Source organism: Notothenia rossii, assembly GCF_949606895.1.
Source record: "Notothenia rossii genome assembly, chromosome: 4".
Taxonomy (NCBI): Eukaryota; Metazoa; Chordata; class Actinopteri; order Perciformes; family Nototheniidae; genus Notothenia; species Notothenia rossii.
The window spans coordinates 19,465,914-19,484,841 of NC_136902.1; the positions used below are offsets into that span (position 1 = coordinate 19,465,914).

General features: G+C 40.3%; 2 protein-coding genes and 1 long non-coding RNA gene across 4 annotated transcripts; 1 reads left to right on the top strand and 2 right to left on the bottom strand.

Moving 5' to 3' along the window:
* Positions 1-1,533: 1,533 nt before the first annotated feature.
* On the bottom strand, positions 1,534-8,661 carry lad1 (ladinin). Its single transcript, XM_079679116.1, has 14 exons — positions 8,491-8,661; positions 7,617-7,793; positions 6,882-7,152; positions 5,552-5,625; positions 4,809-4,980; positions 4,464-4,550; positions 4,091-4,134; positions 3,960-4,002; positions 3,679-3,728; positions 3,488-3,554; positions 3,244-3,378; positions 3,043-3,132; positions 2,085-2,201; positions 1,534-1,975 (listed from the first exon to the last, which is right to left on the bottom strand). Exons 1-13 carry the CDS (start codon positions 8,526-8,528, stop codon positions 2,112-2,114), a joined length of 1,338 nt encoding a protein of 445 aa, XP_079535242.1. The 5' UTR covers positions 8,529-8,661; the 3' UTR covers positions 1,534-1,975; positions 2,085-2,111.
* On the top strand, positions 8,581-18,136 carry LOC307037908. Its single transcript, XR_013807810.1, has 3 exons — positions 8,581-8,678; positions 14,119-14,295; positions 17,658-18,136. It is a non-coding gene; the product is annotated as an uncharacterized lncRNA (long non-coding RNA).
* On the bottom strand, positions 12,982-15,230 carry tnni1a (troponin I type 1a (skeletal, slow)). Of its 2 annotated transcripts, none has more exons than XM_079679118.1 (5): positions 15,126-15,230; positions 14,771-14,902; positions 14,415-14,504; positions 14,093-14,269; positions 12,982-13,523 (listed from the first exon to the last, which is right to left on the bottom strand). In XM_079679118.1, exons 1-5 carry the CDS (start codon positions 15,132-15,134, stop codon positions 13,425-13,427), a joined length of 507 nt encoding a protein of 168 aa, XP_079535244.1. In that variant the 5' UTR covers positions 15,135-15,230; the 3' UTR covers positions 12,982-13,424. The 2 variants fall into 2 exon arrangements, with proteins under 2 accessions (XP_079535244.1, XP_079535243.1); XM_079679117.1 differs by having other exon boundaries at positions 12,982-13,526.
* Positions 18,137-18,928: the final 792 nt, after the last annotated feature.

Genomic DNA, 18,928 nt, shown 5'->3' on the forward strand with positions numbered 1-18,928 from the left:
TTATTTCCGATTAACTTTACATACTTTTACTTACTTGTAAATGCTGGACTTTTACTTGTAACAGAGTATTTTTTTTACTGTGTGCTATGATTACGTTTTTCCTAAGTAAAGCATCTGAATTCTCCAGCACTAGTCACAACAATGTCATTTTAACCACAGGCAGCCTAACCTGACTGTTGATGTGTATGACTGCTGTTGTTCTGGTAATACTGAATCATAACCACAAATAATTCCTTGGTTAACTGATTAGCTTAAAAGTCCCATACCTTCAGCGGCTTCCTCTTCTGAATCACACAGCCAGGAAAATACACAAGAGAGGGAAAATACAAATATAATGACATAGGGAGAAAGTAAAACATGTTACACACAATCACAATCACTTATGGTTTTACTTATTACAATCAATGGAGGTTAGAGGAAGATGAAATCATTAAGAAAAGACCTGGAGTAAATACCTTTAACACTTGTTGATTTGCCAAAGAAAATCAATCTAGTGCAATCTTTGGCTCAACAAGAAAGTCTTAGATTCTTAAATCAAACTCACTGGATTACCTAAAGAAAACATCTATCCAAACTACACAGCTTTAGTTGAAACAGTATATCACATCTGTCAGTGCTGATATTACTGTATGTGATGAGTCATGAGTACTCACCATCCACCACCCTGTGGAAAATAGACACATACATTTTTATTCTGTGACAAACTCATCAGTCATCATCACATTACATCAACATACATCTGCCCTTTCAATAGCTGTAAAGAAAACTCCATGCCTGTCCATGCCAGGTATGTTGTGTAACAGGGTATGTCCTTTTACAGTTACACATGACACATGTACGGTTCGTTCATGCAGAAACATTAGACACGTTTAATTGAGCTTTTTTATGATTAATACAAATTAAAACAACCTACTCCTCATACTCCTCAACCGCTTCCTCGTTGTCAGACATGACAGGGAGCGCTCAGGTGGGCAGAAGTGAATCTGAACGTTAAACAGAGTCCATCAATGAACCTAGAATAATTTCTCAGCTTTAAATCAACATATTATGAGAGAAATACCGAGCTAAACTTACCAGAGTAAGAGCAATGCAGAAAGGGATCTGATGGAGAGGTTTAATGTGCAGCAGAGGAGATGTGGCTGCCCTCTCTAATGAGAATGTGGGGTGACTATCGGGGGGTAAAGGGACACACTGCGTGACGGGGAAGAGGCTTTAGGACCCCTTGTTGTGTTATTAATAACCTTTTAGATAGCATGTACTCTCCTTTATCATCATTCCCTAAAAAGGCCACTGTGTGAGTGGGCAGTGCCAAAAAGATCCAGATAAAGCCACAGTCGCCCGCAGACAATGACCCACAAACCGCACACACACATTCTGTCACCCATGTAAGGCAACCTGCCACTGACAATACACAGGCTTCCCACTCTTATCTACACCCCCCCCTCCTGGCAGATAAGTGATGTTACAGAGTAAATATGCATCTAACACTAGAAAGTGTTTCAGTGAGCAATTCAAATACATGTATGACAGACATTTGTGGTAATAAAATATTTTATTTCTTAGACATATTGCCCTCAATGGCACAAAACAAAATGTATATTATGGCAGATTTAACAAAAACATTCAATTTCAACTCCAGAATTCCCACGATTCAGTAAAAAGTATAGCCGTCATTAGCCTTAAGACCTTCACCGTTTTAAAGTGCTAGAACAATTACACAAAGTAAGTTAGGCAAATAGCTTAAGAGTTTTAAAACACATGTATCACTTTTCTTCGCCTCTCTTTACAGAATACTCTCCCTCACACATTAATTATTTTCAGTGTTTGACACATTTGTAGTTCAAGAAGCGATGCAGATGTGTATGATTGTAAAGCGTCCTTAAATTTAAAAACAGTATTCTATTGAAATAAAAGAATCAGTCAGTCATGGCATCCAATAATCTTCCAGTGCTTATCGTCTCCTCTCTCCTTACTCCTACAAACAGCAGGCACAAACAGGGAAGACATATTGTTAAATAAACACATTTCATGTCATATTTGAATATATTGCTATGGAAAAGCGCAGTTTGGGACCGTCAACGTGCCTGCCGACCATAATGAAAGGACAGCCTTCACTTGTAGATTTTTCCAGGCAGGGCACTGTCCTCCTCTCTCTTCTCAAACAGGCTCCTCTTACTGGTGATGTCTACATTTCTCAAGTCCTACAAATAGAAAATTAAAAGCTTATTTCAACAACACAAAGCTCTCGATAAACAGGCAGAAAAGACATAACATAAACTCTCTGAATATACCGTATATATACATACTGATATTTGTTAGATTTGTTTTTCTATAAAGAAGTATAAACCAGTAAATCTGCATATACAAAACAAAATAATACAAGTCTATCTTATATATTTAAATATTTCTGTAATTATACATTCTAAGCCTATATTTAATGTTTGTTCTATTTAATTACCCTTAAAACTTATGTTCATTTGCAAAAATGGTTTTAGGAATTTTTGTTACCCAAGTTTAATTTACACAGGGTATACAAAATAGGTTTTACCATGTGGTTATTTAATATGGACCATTTATTTATTCAAATATCAGAAAACATGCTTTATTGTGATAGGCTTTGTTATTCACATATTGTACTGTAAACATCCCACAAATGGCCAACACAATAAAGGAAAAGATAATGTTGCTTTCAGAATAAAATAACTGAGGTTGGCCATGCATTTAAAAATCATAAATAATTGTTATCGTATGGAGTTATCTGAAATTGTTTGGTCAGAGTTGACTAATATGGGGTTAGCAGCAGGAAGAATGCAAATATACTGTATTAGGCATTCATTTCCCATTAAAGCTGAAAGATCGCTACTGGCCTCTGGCTGCTACACTTGTGTAACTTCTTAAAAATCTTAGATACTGTGTTGAAATGGGGGGGAAACTTGGCAGCAGACAACACGTATTGGGCCGCCAGCTCTAAACACTGAAATATCTGGCGGCCCTCCAGGTTGATAACCGGACAAAACGCAAGTTTATTAGTAATGGTCTTACTGTGGGATTGTGTGAAGACCCAGTGTTGTTGGTCTTGGTGAGCCAGTTGGAGATCCGGTCTGACATTCCGGATTTGAAGCTCCTAAATTCCTGTGAATTTCCGACAGAGATGGAAAACAATCAGAAGCCATACCTGCTCATGATCTCAGTGCACTGCTGGGACACGCTGATCTGATGGGTGACTGTGATGAATGGCTGTACCTGTCTGGAGACCCCGGGGCTGGGGGGGCCCGCTCCCTGCTGCTCCTTCTCAAAGAGACCCCTCTTCCTGGACACCTCGTCCAGCAGGAACAGAGTCCTCTGGGTGACGTCTGGAGAACGAGTCACTTCTCCCTTCTACGCACATATAGAGTTTTTACAAAATCAGCGTTCAGAGTAAGAAAACGACGGTTAGTTGTTTAGTTTCTGGAGTTGAATTATTGTGTTTTGTTTCCGAGAGTCTCACCTGTGCAGCCTGGGCCAGTCTCTCCATCTTCTCCTGGATGGACCTGGAAGAAATTCTCTGCTTGGAGCTTGATAAAATGAGAGCACATTGAACAAGTTAAGCTGTGTACACTCACTTTTATTAAAATAACAATATTTCAAACTTTACGCAGAAGTAAAAACAATTATTATAATTCAATAATACAAACTCACTGTCTCTGGAAAGATGATGTTTTGTCTTCATCTTCATGTTGGTCCTGGTCCTTGATAATTAACATTAAAAACACTTTCAATCACATTTAGTCAAAGGTTGAAAAAAGTGTTGATGCACTAATCAGCTTCTCTGATCTATAAACCCAGACGGATGGAATACCTTAAGATACCATACCGACAAGAATATAGCAATGTGATAAATATGACCTTTACAGATATTCAGTTTTGTGGAATTTTTTAGTACATCACAAACAAATAATATCACTCAATTAAAGTCTTACTGTGTTTGATTCAAACTTCTCGGAGGCCATCCTCACACTTGCACTAAAACAAAATAAAGCAATCAGCGATCAAACTGATGTAGACTTAACACCAAGTCACTCAAAAGATAATCACAAGGATGTTTCCTTACCTCCTCCGCAGCGGTGCACTCTCCTCTTCCTTCTTCTTCATCATCTGTAGAGCACCAGAGTATATGAGTTTGTTAGCTAGTAGTCCTTACAGTCGTCCAAACATCAGCAGCTAATGACCAGCACAGCCCATCTCTCGTGATGAGTTAGGGTGTTAACAAAGCAACGCGTCAGCAGTAATAGCTTCTCAATATTGCTCCAGCTATTAGCATAACCCTGAAGCTCGAGAGCCACAAGCAAATTACTTGAGCTGATAGTCGAACAGCTGATGCGAGATTAAATCGTGTTTTAACAGTCAAATAGGCAAAAGTGAATGTTGGCATTCAGCCAAGAGAATATGTGTGTGTTGGATGTGTGTGTGTTGGATGTGTTTACCCTGAAAGATATAGTCCTGGAGCTCTGTCTGGCAAACGCTGGTTCGGACGTCTGTTCGAAGTTGGAAGGAGAGCCATTCACAGTGGTCTGAGTTAAAGTAAAGAAAAAAACTGTACTTCCCCATATGATCAGATATCATTATTTAGAATTAAAAAAATACTATGAGCATGTCTTCTTTCATTCAAGGAGGTGGATCCAACTATAGAGCCAATTTGTTCAAATCTACATAAAGACTGTACGTTTTACCCTTAACACCAGAGGGTGCTGCTGCTTTATGAACAATGGTGTAAGCAATTAGCAGCCAAAACATGAAGCCTAGGTTTATTATTTTGTGTGTTAAAGTACCTCCTGTGTGTGTCCATTCTGAACAGGGCTCTGAGCTCCCCCAGGAGAGGGGCTCTGGCAGGGAGACGGCCAGTGTTCTTGAGGCGAGAAGGGGGTCGTCGGAGAGCGAGGGCTCATGGGACTTGTGCACCCGCTGGCGGAGGAACCTTTGTCGAGTGAGATGGACACAGAGCTGCAGCACCAGAAACACAGGTGGACTAAAGGTCAGTGAAAGATGTGGAACCAGTTCCAACTCACAGTACAGCTGAAGAGTATTAAAGCCCATAATGCACTCCATTCACCCTGAGACTCCTTTTGTTGATTTGTGTGTCTGTGTCTATCCTTGGAATAATAGAGGCTGACTTAAAACTCAATACAACATATGGTGTGGGGAATTGTTTCAGCCAATCAGAAAAACCAGATGTTCCGGGCTGCCTCAATGACTAGTTCCTTAAATGTCTTAGACAATATGCGCAAGATTGCATTAAACATGTGATATTAAACCATACACCATGTCTAGATAAATGAAGCCTGGTTTGAAAGCACATTATGCTTGTCTTCATATGGTTGATATTCAAACAATAAACTCTTGACTTTGGTTGTGTTTTCAATGTTTACACCCTTCTCCTCTGCTGAACTTTAATTTCCGTGTCTGAAGTCAATAATCTTTATCTTATCTTGTAATAATGTTTGATCTATAATTGATCCGTCCCGATGACTCATGTTAAATAAAAGAACGTTAGACAGAAATGGTGCTTGTTAACCTGACAAACTTGCGAGCCCGGTCGGACGACGGCTTGGGATCGAGGTCTTTTCTCGACGATTGTCCATTTTCGGGCTAACAAAGACAAGAAACAGGAAAGACGATCAACATGAGCGCTCAGCATTCAAGCTTTTGAACAGAGCCACCTGAGACACGCCTTGCATGACATAACATTTTGCAATTATGGCCTAATTTGCAGATGCCCTGAGTTAGAGCCGCCTGCCTGTGTAATAAAAGATAAAGCTGACAAATGACCTTAAGTACGCCTTATCAAAGTTTTACAGAGGATTTGCATGGTCACTGGATTCACAGGAATAGTTTGAGCTCAGTACACCAACAATCTGTATAACTAACAAGTACTTATGACATGCAAGTGTGTGAGCATTATACACTCTCTCTATGTCTAGCTTTGTTCACCTAAATAGCATTGCTGAGTCTTTCCATATTTACAGAACTTGATACATTAATATCTTTCCTTGGGGGGGAAAGTTGTTTTTGTAGAATCTAGAAAATTATTAACATCACTCTCCCTCCGTGAGGGGTAACAGTTAACTGGGATTAAGCTCAATGCAGGGTGGCTCAAATGGTAGCACTGTGTTGTGACTGAGTGACAAATCAATAGTTTGGATTTGAGTGTTTATCTGTCAAAACCTGTCTGTCAGTGAAGCCACTTTATTTGTATTGCTAGCAGCATGGCTGTTGGTGTACCAATGTTGATCTGTTGGTTCACTACTTTGCCTATATTGAAATATATTAATAACAATGGAGGGATTGCCATAACATTTGGACACGACATGGATGAACACAAGAAGATGAATCCTAATGATGTTGGTGATTCCCTCTCCTTTCTTTAGCCCCACTAGCAGGTAAAGTATTCACTTATCCTTAAGTTAAATATAAAAAAATGTACTGCCTAGATTAACACAAAATGTAGTACTGACATTTATGGTTTTCAGACAATGTTTCCTTTGGTAATACCATGATGTTTCATCTATAAGCATAACCGGTTCAACATGTATATTTGTTGTATTCTTTGGTTTAGACCAAATACCTGCACAACTACAGTACTGACACCCCCTTCAGCCTCAGTATAGTATACTTTATGTTTGTATACTTATAATATATATATTGACAATTAGTTAACATACTATACTAAGATATTGAACTTGCCATTAAACCTCCTTAACAGCAGCATATTAGCATTTAGCTCAAAGCACAGCCTCACAGAGCTGCAAGCATGGCTGTAGACTCTGAGTCGTGTTGTCATATAACTATGATAACCACATTTTAATTTAACTAAACTAAAGGTTAACAAATGAGTCTGGTCTTACTTGTCTGTTAGTGCTGGTGCTGTTGGTGGGGCTGTAAGAGGCTGGTTTTTCGGGTGGTTGTGGTTTGGATGTGGCTTTGACAGGGGGCAACGCACTGCTCTGCTCCTCCTCCATGTCCCCCAGTAGCTCCACCCTGGCTTCTCCTCCGCAGGCATCCCCTTCTTCCTCCCCTACCTCCTTCTGTCTTCTCAGCGTCTCCACATGTCTCATCCTCCTTCTTTCATCACGGGTACGCAGCATCTCCACAAAGTCTAGCTGTATCTGCTCGGCACTGAGAAGAAATAAGTAAAAGCACACACGTGAATGACAGATATATGATGGATTATCAGGAGGGTCAGGACTGTCCCTCGTGTGTCTGATCAGGTTTCTTTAATTAAGACACCCTACAGCTCCTCTCTCTTTCAAGGCTGCTTCAGGAACTCGGCTTGTGGTGTTTTTGATAGCTTTTCATACTTTCAAAGCTTTGTTTCAGGTTTCTTTGTTTGTTTGAAGAGTATAGATGACACACTCCCATGGGGCAAAAGTGTCTCTCCTGAAATCCATCCACTAAAATTGCTTACCATCAAAATACATGGACTATAACTATTAGCATCCCTATGGCCCTGTAACATACAATACAACTGAGGGACAAACCGAGAAAAGAGAAGAAGAGCAGAGCAAACACCAACCGCAAGAGTATCATTTTCAGGGACGAGTACAAATGAATAAAGGTCTTCAATAAATTGTTAAAATAACCTGCTGAGGCCCTGGGACATCTCACTGTTGGACACAAAGGTGCTGTCACTGGTGGGTGTGTCTTTGGTTGTTGGGCTGAGGTCATCACCAAGTTCGGTAACGTTGGAGCTCTTCACCCTCCTCCTCCTCTCCCTTTCCACCTCCTCCTCATCCTCCACCGTCCATTGCCGCGCCAGGCTGAAGAAAGTCGTAATGCACATAGTAGACGCACATTATAATCAGGTAATGTGGACGTAAAACAGAAAAGGAAACCGAGTACTAAATTATGTCCAAAATGAAAGCGATAATTCATCTCTTGACATTCATCCAATTACCTACTTGTGTTGATAGATATAGATAGATTACTGTTATAACGGTTACACAGAACCTGCTTTACTTGTTCATCAACTGAAAATGTTAGACTACAGTTGGTTGCTTGTCTGAACAACTTTAAATGGACCATAAGGTCTAATGTTATGCAGGATGTGTGTAGTAAACACATCAGGTTAGTTAAGACACAGTGCAGAAGGGTAAAACGGTAGGCTACACATTTTCCAGTTATCTCTAGACTTTAACCTGAAAAAACAACAACTGTGACTTCATTCAAACTAAGAAAGTTAGAAGTGCCTATCGGCTACTAACAATGATAACAAAGGAGATAGGGAACCACTCACTGTTTCATAAAGCTTCCAAGGGCACACAACACATCTGAACAGATATAATAATATCCCTAGATGAATATTATAAACTAGGCCTATGTTTTGTCCTGTTGAGAGTGATACTTTTCTGCTAGTTCAGTGACTAAAGTTAACCTCCATAACATATAAAGCAACAGCTGCAGATGGAGCGCTTAACCAAAGGTGTCATATTCTCTTAAAACAACAGATAATCTTACCTGGACAAAGCCGACCAGTTCTTCCGACTGATGGACATATTGGACGAAAACAATAATTTCCAGGCGCACTTCGCTCACTCAGGAAAGAGTCGACTGGCTGGGAGTGTGAGGGCGGCAGTCAGATTACAGTCAGAGTCGCACGAAGCTGTCCACCTTTACCCCGGTGCAGGAGTCACGTGACTCCAAAGGTAAGCTACCCACCTGAAAGAGAGAGAGAGCGTGTATGTGTGTGTGTGTGTGTGTGTGTGTGTGTGTGTGTGTGTGTGTGTGTGTGTGTGTGTGTGTGTGTGTGTGTGTGTGTGTGTGTGTGTGTGTGTGTGTGTGTGTGTGTGTGTATTGCGCATATGACACCTGTTTATTTAATAGGCAATATCTGTAATTTTTTGTAAAATGCTTTAGCAAAGATATGTTTTGTTAATGCCAATAAAGCTTTTTGAATTGAATTGCCGCTTTTAGGAGAACTGCATGGAGTGGCCGTTGCACGCTTTTGTGCGTTTAAGCTAACATGTAAGCTAACAATACACAGTGATTATTAGCCTAATGGTAATGTAAATCAGTATGGTTAAAAGACAATAACGTTTAAATAACTGAGAACAACACAAGGCTCAAATAAATACTTTAAATAGAAATAAAGATAAAAGAAAATAGCTTTTTTTTTGGTGAGAAATGTCAACGGATGTTGTTGGTTCAAACTTTACCTGTAGCCTATGTTTGTACCTGTGTAATTTTGCTTTGTGTCAAACTGTGTGCTGATGCTTTGTTGCAGTAAGTCTCTTTACATGAGTCAGACTGTTTGCTGTGTGTGTGTGTGTGCGCGTGTGTGCGTGTTTGAGGCCACACCTGTCCTCAGAGCCCAGTCAGTGTTTCGGACTCTGACCTTTATGCAGTCTATGACTGACCCAGGCTCGGCTCAGTCCAAAACACACACACACACACACACACACACACACACACACACACACACACACACACACACACACACACACACACACACACACACACACACACACACACACACACACACACACACACACACACACACACACACACACACACACACACACACACACACACCCTCAACCTCCTCTGGCTTTATGACCGCACCTGCTATATTATGTGTAGACCATATTCACAATAAACAGGATGAGCTACAATCATAACTAGAGAATGCAATTCCTGAAGAAATTGCTAGTGGGAATGCTTTATGCTGAAAAGCTGACGCTAAACTGCTATGCTGAAATGTAATGTGTGATGACGAGAGAAGAAAAATAAAGTAAAAAGGCTTGGAAAAGCAGCAGAATATTTGAACTGCAAACTTTTGATGACATCCCATAATACGCTTAGATACGATAATGGCTGCAACGTTACCAAACCTGTGAAGTTTTGGGCCGTTTGGAGCATTTTCACTGAAGTTATGAGAAAACCGTGTTTCATGGTGAGCATTGTGTTACCATGGCAACGGCATTTGAAGAAATCTCAAAACTGTCCCGTAGATGTCTTCACAGCTGGACTGTGAGAACACATGTGAAGTTTGAGCACTTTTTGAAGATTTTCATAGGAGTTAGCGACATAGTCTTTTATGTCGAGGGATGCGTCTCCATGGAAACGGCATATGATGACACCCCATAATTGACGTAGAGCTGTTGAGGGCTGGACCGTTAACCATTATCTGAAGTCTGGTGCATTTTCATAGGAGTTAGCGACATAGTCTTTTATGGCGAGGGATGCGTCTCCATGGAAACGGCATATGATGACACCCCATAATTGACGTAGAGCTGTTGAGGGCTGGACCGTTAACCATTATCTGAAGTCTGGTGCTCTGAGCATGTCAGTTGGAGTTATGGCATCATCGTGTTCCATGACACAGGTGTTTATATTTGAGCTAACGACGTGTCCAGAGATCAAAGGTTTCCATGGTGATATAATAATAATAAAGAATTGTGTGCGTGGCAAAACCTTTGCGAGATCACGCAATACTTTTGCGAGATCTCGCAAAACCGCGTTGCAGTTTGTAGACGGTCCCTAAGCACTCCTCTCCCTCCTCAAGCTGCAGATTGTGACCAATTCTTGATGTTTAGCTCGGATGACGGCGCGTATCGAACTATTCTGATAAAAACGACTCGGTAGCTCGTTGTCTACCTTGCTATGATTGTAAAGTCATGTTGTTTGTATTTTTACAACGTTATGTTCATGAGTTATTGATCGAAACTGTCAATAACTCAGCTCAGAGGGACGTGTATGTCCCCTCGCTCTGAGTGTTCTCTTGAGGTGTCTTTCACTTATGTGAAACCCGTGCCTATTCCCAAGCACCGATGTTATATCTTTATATTTAAGGCCAAGCTCAAAGTAAAATTGATGAACCGCTCCATTGTTGTGGTTTCTGTGTTGCCGTAGCAGCCGAACTGACCAGGAAGTACATTGAGCTAAATTAAAAGTTTTGTGAGATCTCGCAAAGGGGTTTTGCGATATCTCGCAAAAGTATTCCGAGATCTCGCAAAGGGGTTTTGCGATATCTCGCAAAAGTATTGCGAGATCTCGCAAAGGGGTTTTGCGATATCTCGCAAAACTCTTCTTTTTTTTTAAAATACTTTTTTTTCCCTTCTCCATGTCCCCTAGGGGGCTCCGTTTGAATCAAACAAGCAACCTTGTACTTAAAAGATTAACTGACATAGCAACAGTCGCACGTGGTATATAAATGGTGTGGCTGAGTACTTTAAAGGGTTCATGAATAGAGTGGACTTGAATATGAAATAAGAACAAGAAAATAAAAGTCTAAATGCATGAAAAAGCAGCAGAATATTTGAACTGAAAACTTTAGAACTAAAAGCATACGTCACCAATAATGTCTAAAATATGTGGAACATGTTGAAGTCAGTATGAAGTCTTGGACGGAAAAGAATAGGCTGAGACAGTCTGTTAAACTCCAGTGACCACTCATTAGTCTGCTGCTCTAATTATGTCAATTGGAGTTATGACATCATCGTGTTCCATGACACAGGTGTTTATATTTGAGCTAACGACGTGTCCAGAGATCAAAGGTTTCCATGGTGATGTGCAGTAATCAGTGAGAGGAGAGCATTTTCATTGTTCTGAATGAGAGATAAACCTCTTACATGTGAATGTTTTGTTGAAGAACCGTAACAGATATCGGTGAAATTTTAAAGCGTGAAGCATGTCAAGGAACTTGAGCATCTGAAGTGTACTTTTTGTGTACTTGTGGTGGGGAAAGTTGAGGCTGAACTTACAATGGAGTTTAATGGAGACATGTTGAAAGATTTTGTCACTTCATGCCCTCAAGAGGCATTTTGTTTAATTATTTTGCTTAATTATTTTTTATCTTTCAAGCTACAAGATGTTTTCCTACGTTTGTCATGAGAAATTATGTCTCAGGAATGTAGGGTTTGGGAATTATGGCAGGTTTAAAAGAAAATATGAAGGCAAAATTCAATCTGTCCTCCACTCTAGCTGTGACATCACGCACTCTAAAATCTGAAGAAGGCCTCTTTACCAAGGTCTGATTTTTTTTTAATATCTTTAAAAGTAAGAATCAGATTTAAAGTTGTGTTATACTAATAATTTCAGACAGATGTGTGACATTTTATAGTTGGAATGAGGTTTCTGAGTGAAAGTATGAAGGAGCAGTTAGCAATTGAAGAAGGAGCAGTTGAAGCAGTTGAAGTTGCATGAAGATTGTTAAAGTCTGAACAGTTCTCCATTGACTTCCATGTTAAAAATGGGATGTATCATGGGATGTATCTCTGGAGGAATTATGAGAGTTATGAATGATAAAAGCCATTGATTCCCACCGAGCTGAATGTTTTGATGTTTGAACGGAGTTTCTGCGATGTTCAATGTGGGAGGAGAAGCAGCGCAAAATAACCCGGCGGAATAATAAATAATTTCGTGCGTAGCATAACAGATAGTTGGAATGCTGTGTCAGCATTCCCACTAAATTATAGATAACGTGTTGCTCTTTGTGGAATACAGATCCTTTGTTGGGGCTGCTTGGGCTAGTTTACATGTCATCATGCATGCATCAGTGCTGTCATTGTGTGTTGAATAAGACTGCACTGCTCATATAGAGAAACAAATATTAAACGATACACGATTACTGCAGGCTCTTTGCATACAGCATGATAAGGCGATAATGACTAAAGCACCATTATGGAAGCACTTTCCAGGATGTGCTTTATGATCATGCAAAACAGACAGCGGCTAAAGATGACTGTTCAACAGGTTGCTGGTGTGTGAACAGCTACAGAAACATGGACATCGACAGAAATGTGCCGTCTCAAAGAAGTGCCTCAGAAGTCAATTTCTTGGAGTCTGACTCATATTTGACTGCATGTGCACTGTGATCTGATGATGAAAAGTCAGGGGATCTTCAAAGGAATTATAATTAATCTTAAGCGGACAAGGAGACTATCACCTTGCAAGGGTGAAGATTCCCATAGTTGTATTTTATTAAGGAAGCCATTATTCATTGTGCACACAGTTTTTTACAGTTCATTAATCTATAGCCTTCACTTACAGCTTTTCACCAAGCAAGATCATCAAAGCTGCAGGTTTATTTGGCCATTGTATTAATGGCTATAAAATATGTTGACAATAGTATCCACATCTGCATCTAAAGATACAACCAGCCTTTTTTAACTTACAAATATGCAGGAGATCTGGGAATGAACTAAGCTTTTAAATCTATGGGGTACAAGTTAAATACCAGTTATGAGAAAAATCACAAATAATTGCACATGGCACATAGTTACATGCATTTTAACACCTTATTACTGAACATCAAACAGTTAAGGAAAGTGTGGAAAATCTTTCAGGGAGCATTAACTAAATAAGCATACACTAAATGAAAAGCATAAAAGATAAATGCATAATCTGCAATATACTGGAAATATAATTGATTCAGATGCCGTCTGGGTTGACTACGCAGGACCCTTAGCAGCATCAAACATCTTCTTCCTTCCCTCCATCCCTGACATGGCCTCCACATTCTTCCTCCAGTCGCTGTCCTCTACTGGCCTCTTCTGTAGACATATTACATTAGATTGTTAGAGACTTTGAGTTAGAGCAGGGTCAGGAAATCTTCTCATCATTGTTGTGTCTAAGCCTTTGAGGCCTATGTTGTCACCTGGAAATCCCCTGAGATTACTGTGGTAGTATAACTGGTTTACATCCACTAATTCACTGAGAGACACACATATCCATGCAGGCACACACACAGAAACACACCAGCACTGGGTAATCTGCACAAGTACACACACACACACACCCTGATCATGGAGCAGAACTGTTCCCAGAAGCTACTCTTCTGTGCACAATGGCATCATTGTCTTGTGTACCGTACCTCCTCTCACACATGGTTGCCGCCCTGCACTGGCCTACTGCTCCGTATCTCAAACACACCCTTTACACACACATGAACACACTTTTAAGGTGTTCAATGGCACTTTCTGTGCTGACATCATATGTATCAGAAACAGTAAGATGCCTTGTATGCTTGCCCAAAGAATGGTACACATGTTGATTGCACTGGTTGGCTTGTTTGTGCCTGCATGAGTGTGTTTGGTCTTTTGTTTCCCTCTGCACACACCTTCTCAGTGTCCTCTTTCTTCACAGATTTGAGGTTGGCCCGGAGGTCCATGGAGACTTTGTGCTTAGAGCCCAGCAGCGAGCGAAGGATGGCGTCAGCAGACACCCGAACACGACGAAGACTAGGTCTCTTGAATTTCCCCCTGAGGTCCAAAACCTTGAGGTTCAGGTCTTTGATCTGAACCAAGAACAAATAATTGAAAGGTAATTACAATTAGTACTTTAGGATTTTCACATGGTTACAGTTCTGCTGCATTATATGATCTTCCCGTTTCCAGTTTTGCCCAAAGCACATGGAAATGGGCAGAAGAAGTGATGTGTACCTCCCGTTTATTGAGCGTCACTTTGGCTTCAATGTCGTATCGCTCCTCATCCACCACATCTATTTTGGCATGGAGATCTCTGCAGAGTTCCTGTACTTATACACACATAAAACAACCAACGTTCAAAACACGTTTTATATGAAAGTGGCCACCACCGCAACCAGACAACAGTTTTAGTTGCAGGATATTGTCTTTTTTTATGTGTATTGGTGTTTGAAGATCTGTAGAGGAAGCAGCATTGTAAGTGAATCAGTCTTCTTCGGCTTTTACTGGATTTAAATTATGAAGGAGCCAGTGGAGGGAGTAAAGAATGAACATGGATGTGGGAGGATTTGTGGAATTTGCTGACAAGTTACCTGTAGCTGTCCGAGGCTCAGGCCGCTGGTGTTCAGCGGAGGAGCTCTCTCTGACAGATAGTTCTGTTTCTCCTCCTCTTTGACAACAACTTCCTGTTCCAATTCCTCCTTGGCCTTTGCCACCATCAGACTCTGCACAAATAGGAATCAACATACAGTATGGTTCTGTCATACAGGCTCCTCTAACATTTCCCTGCTAAAGCACATCAGCACATCATGTTTTGAAACATTTAGGACTTTCAGCACAGACTCTGGATGTTCAGATTTATTTGTTACATTCAACAATTGAAAATATGACCTCTGCTGCTCCCCTGTGGTCAAACACATGTATTACTTGATCTCTGATCCCTCTTACCTTGAGCATCAACTTCCTTGAAGCGGAGATCTTCGGCTTGCTCTATGGAGGGTATTTCAGGACATTGCAAATTAAAATGTTAAATATTCACTTGCAGCTTAAAATGTAATTAACTGAATTGTTTCTAGTCGTTTTAGCATTCAGAAATACTTAGATAGTTGGTGATACAGCTGGTCTTACCTCTTGCCTGTAAAAGACAATTGGAAAATAATTAAAGTGAAAGTTAAAACCAAAGATTAATCCTTAACCAAGCTCAGAAATATTTGTTTTGTAATTGTGTCTAAAATAAGACCATAAAGCCTGACTACTCACACGTGCTCAGGCATCCTGCTGATGAGATCTCACTGAAGGGGAGACAGATGAGATTAGAACACACACACACACACACATACACACACACACACACACACACACCCACACACACACACACACACACACACACACACACACACACACACACACACACACACACACACACACACACCCACACCCACACCCACACACACACACACACACACACACACACACACACACACACACACACACACACACACACACACACACACACACACACACACACACACACACACACACACACACACACACACTATGTATACATCACTTCAGGGGACATTACATTGACTTACATGCATTTCCTGGAGACTTATCCTAACCTTAACCATAACCAACACATGCCTAACCCTAACCCTTACCCTTAACCTTACCCTAACCCTAAACCTAACCAAGTCTTCACCCTAAAATTAATGATTCCCCTCATGGGAATGAGATCATTTTCCATTAGCGCTCTGTCTTCATGTGAAGTATGTTGAAATGTAAGTAAGCTGTCAGCAGGCTAATCATACTAAGCTACACACTGACTTCTACTCTACACTTTATTGTGTGACCTCCCCTTTTCATGTTTCACAAAACTAATTGCTGCATGTTTCAGAACAATTATAGTCACTGTCAGCCAGGGGTTTCTTGTAGAGTTGCATTGGAGAAAGATTGACGAGTAGTTCAGGACTAATTTACTAATTAGAAAAATATATATATTACAGTTACAAATTAAAACAAATACATAAATATTGAGTCAACTGTAACACCTGAACACCACATGTTGAGAGTATATGAACGCTGATTAGAAATCAGGCAAGATTAAACAGTTTGGTTAAAGATAGTAGATGGATCAAATCAATATTTTAAAGTTATTGATGTACATAAACGAAGAGTGTTGGCTAAAAAGAATACGCTAAAAGTAAGGGTTAAATATTAGGTAAAGATATAAGACACAAGTTTACAAACAATAGGTCCAACCAATGGATCAACTAAACAAGGGAAAAGGTTCAAATAAGATAAAATGTAGGTTAAATGAAAGAAATAGCAGCAGCACATCCGACCAAAACGATGGGAACTACTAATCCCGGCATCTATCTTAAAGTGTAGTATTAATGCAATAGCTTTACCGCTTCTGATACTTATGTCCACCTCAACACAATTTCTTTGTGGTGCGTGAAACATTCGACATACTTGACTAGGATCAAGACTTATTGTCGAACAGTCTTTCAAATTAATTTAGATAGTTTGGCTTGTGAAATATTGTCTACAGAGGGTCAAATATCTTGAGAGGTGGGACACTGCTCCAGCGGATTAGGAAAATTCCAGACTGATAGCTATCCTCATCCATCCCTCCCGTCTCTCATCCCCATCTTTCTACTCGGGATTATCTCAGAGAGAGGAATTTAGAGTGGCCTGTCTCCCCAAATAGACCAGAGGACATCTGATGGACAGCTGTGGAGGCTGATTGTGCTTTGGGGTGCCCAGCCTGGATCAGGGATTAACTGCCAGTAACTCGTGGAAGAGCCTCTGTGGTGCAGCCAACTTGGCAATGCAAAGAAAAACACGCCCAAAATGCTCCGGACAATTCTCGTAAGCATCAGATTTGAACAGAGAGTCTACAGATATAAATTGACCTGTTTCTGTTATTTCAATTCATAATTGTTCTGGCTAATGCACTTATTGGTTAGATGCAGCCACAGCCAAAAGGATGAAGACAAGCAACATCAACGTTATAGCAATCTACCAATATCCTTGTTTACTTTATTTGCATGTATTCCTGTTTACTGATCTTCCTGCTAGACTAGACTTCCATTGCATAAACCATAAAACGAAACTTGGATAAGTGTTGACATTTTCTACAGGTAAATGGTTGTACCACACATACAATGGCCATCCATTAAGTCTGTGTACCATTCATGCACAGAAGGAACTAAAAGACTTAAAAACACACCTGAAAAGCTTTACAGAATGCACTATGAAAGGAACTTACCTGTGTCAGAAGCGGGAGAGAGAAAGATGCGACGGCAGCAGAGGCAGAACTCAGATAAGAGATGAAGCCAACGATTTGGTGTCCCTCTATTTAACTGCACCCCTCATTGTCACACTCTCTCTTTCTCTTTTGTTAGTGGAGGCTATAATTAGTAAACCCCATCTCTCTTACTGTCTAATCTTGCTCTTTCCATTTGTCTCTCACAGATTCATTGTTAACCCGGGCCCAGCAGTTACAGCCTGGAGATTTGACCTTTGCACGACACAGAGTGATGAAGCCCACTCAGATCAGGAGCTAAAGGTAGACGTTTTAATGACAAAGATTGTCTGAGCGGAATTGACACTGAATAAGGTCGGGCAAAAAGCGTACATAATAAGGATTTCAATTAGAGGCTTTAGAAGAAAGTGACCCCTGTGCTATGGAATATTAGGTGTCGTTTTTGTTGTTATCTGTACTTTTAGCCACAGTAGCGGCTTTATGAATATTAACTTTGGTCTGCTGGTTCACCGAATTCGTGCTTTCTGTAATATCTCCACAGCTATTTCAAGTAGTGCCATTACATTTTGTACAGACATTCTAATCCCCATTACTTTTTCCACTGGCCCCAACATATTTTTGTTGTTTAGTAAAATGCCTTGGCATCTATTTGTGGATTGGCATTGAAGTTTGCACAGACATTCATGATTCCCAGACGATTAATCACAAAAATGTGATGATAACATGACTTTGGCTCTAGCACCATGGTGATGTTGTTTTTTCTGGTTTTGAGTAAAATGCCTTTACCCCCGCAGGATGAATTCTTATAACATTTATGATCCCCTGATAATCAGATTACATTTTGACTTTGTCCAAAACTTTGGTTTATAAATAAATACCTACAATATTAAAGACACTCCCATCAGCCTCAGCTGTTCACATTGTGGCACTAATTAGCAAATGTTAGCGCACTAACACATTCAACTAAGATGGCCAATATGGCAAATATACTGCCTGCTAAACATGAGCATGTTAACATTGTTATGTGAGCATGTCAGCACGTGGACATTAGCATTTAGCTGCTGCATTGCTGGGCCCTATGTGCAGCCTCCCAGAGCTGCTGGCATGGCTGTTGACTCTAAACCTCGAAGGACAGATCAAAATGCTAGACATGCTTGCAGGGAGGCCCTTAGCAACATTTGCCTGATGTTGACAGACTCTCTTGACAGACAAAATGAAACTTCAGTGCAACGTCTGTAACCCAAATGGAACCAAAAGGGTAGCTGCATCACGGAGGTTCAAAATACAAAAAACGGGGTCCCTGGCAGGTGAAAGCAACTGAATTTCAGTTTTTTAGTTTTCTGATTTTGTAAAACGTGTGTTTACGAGCGTTATGCTTGTGTAGGCCGACATAGAGGTAGAACAGACCAAACTAAATGCTCATGATTTATCTAATAGTCAAATTCACAAATGAAATCAAATTGAATATTAAATCATAATT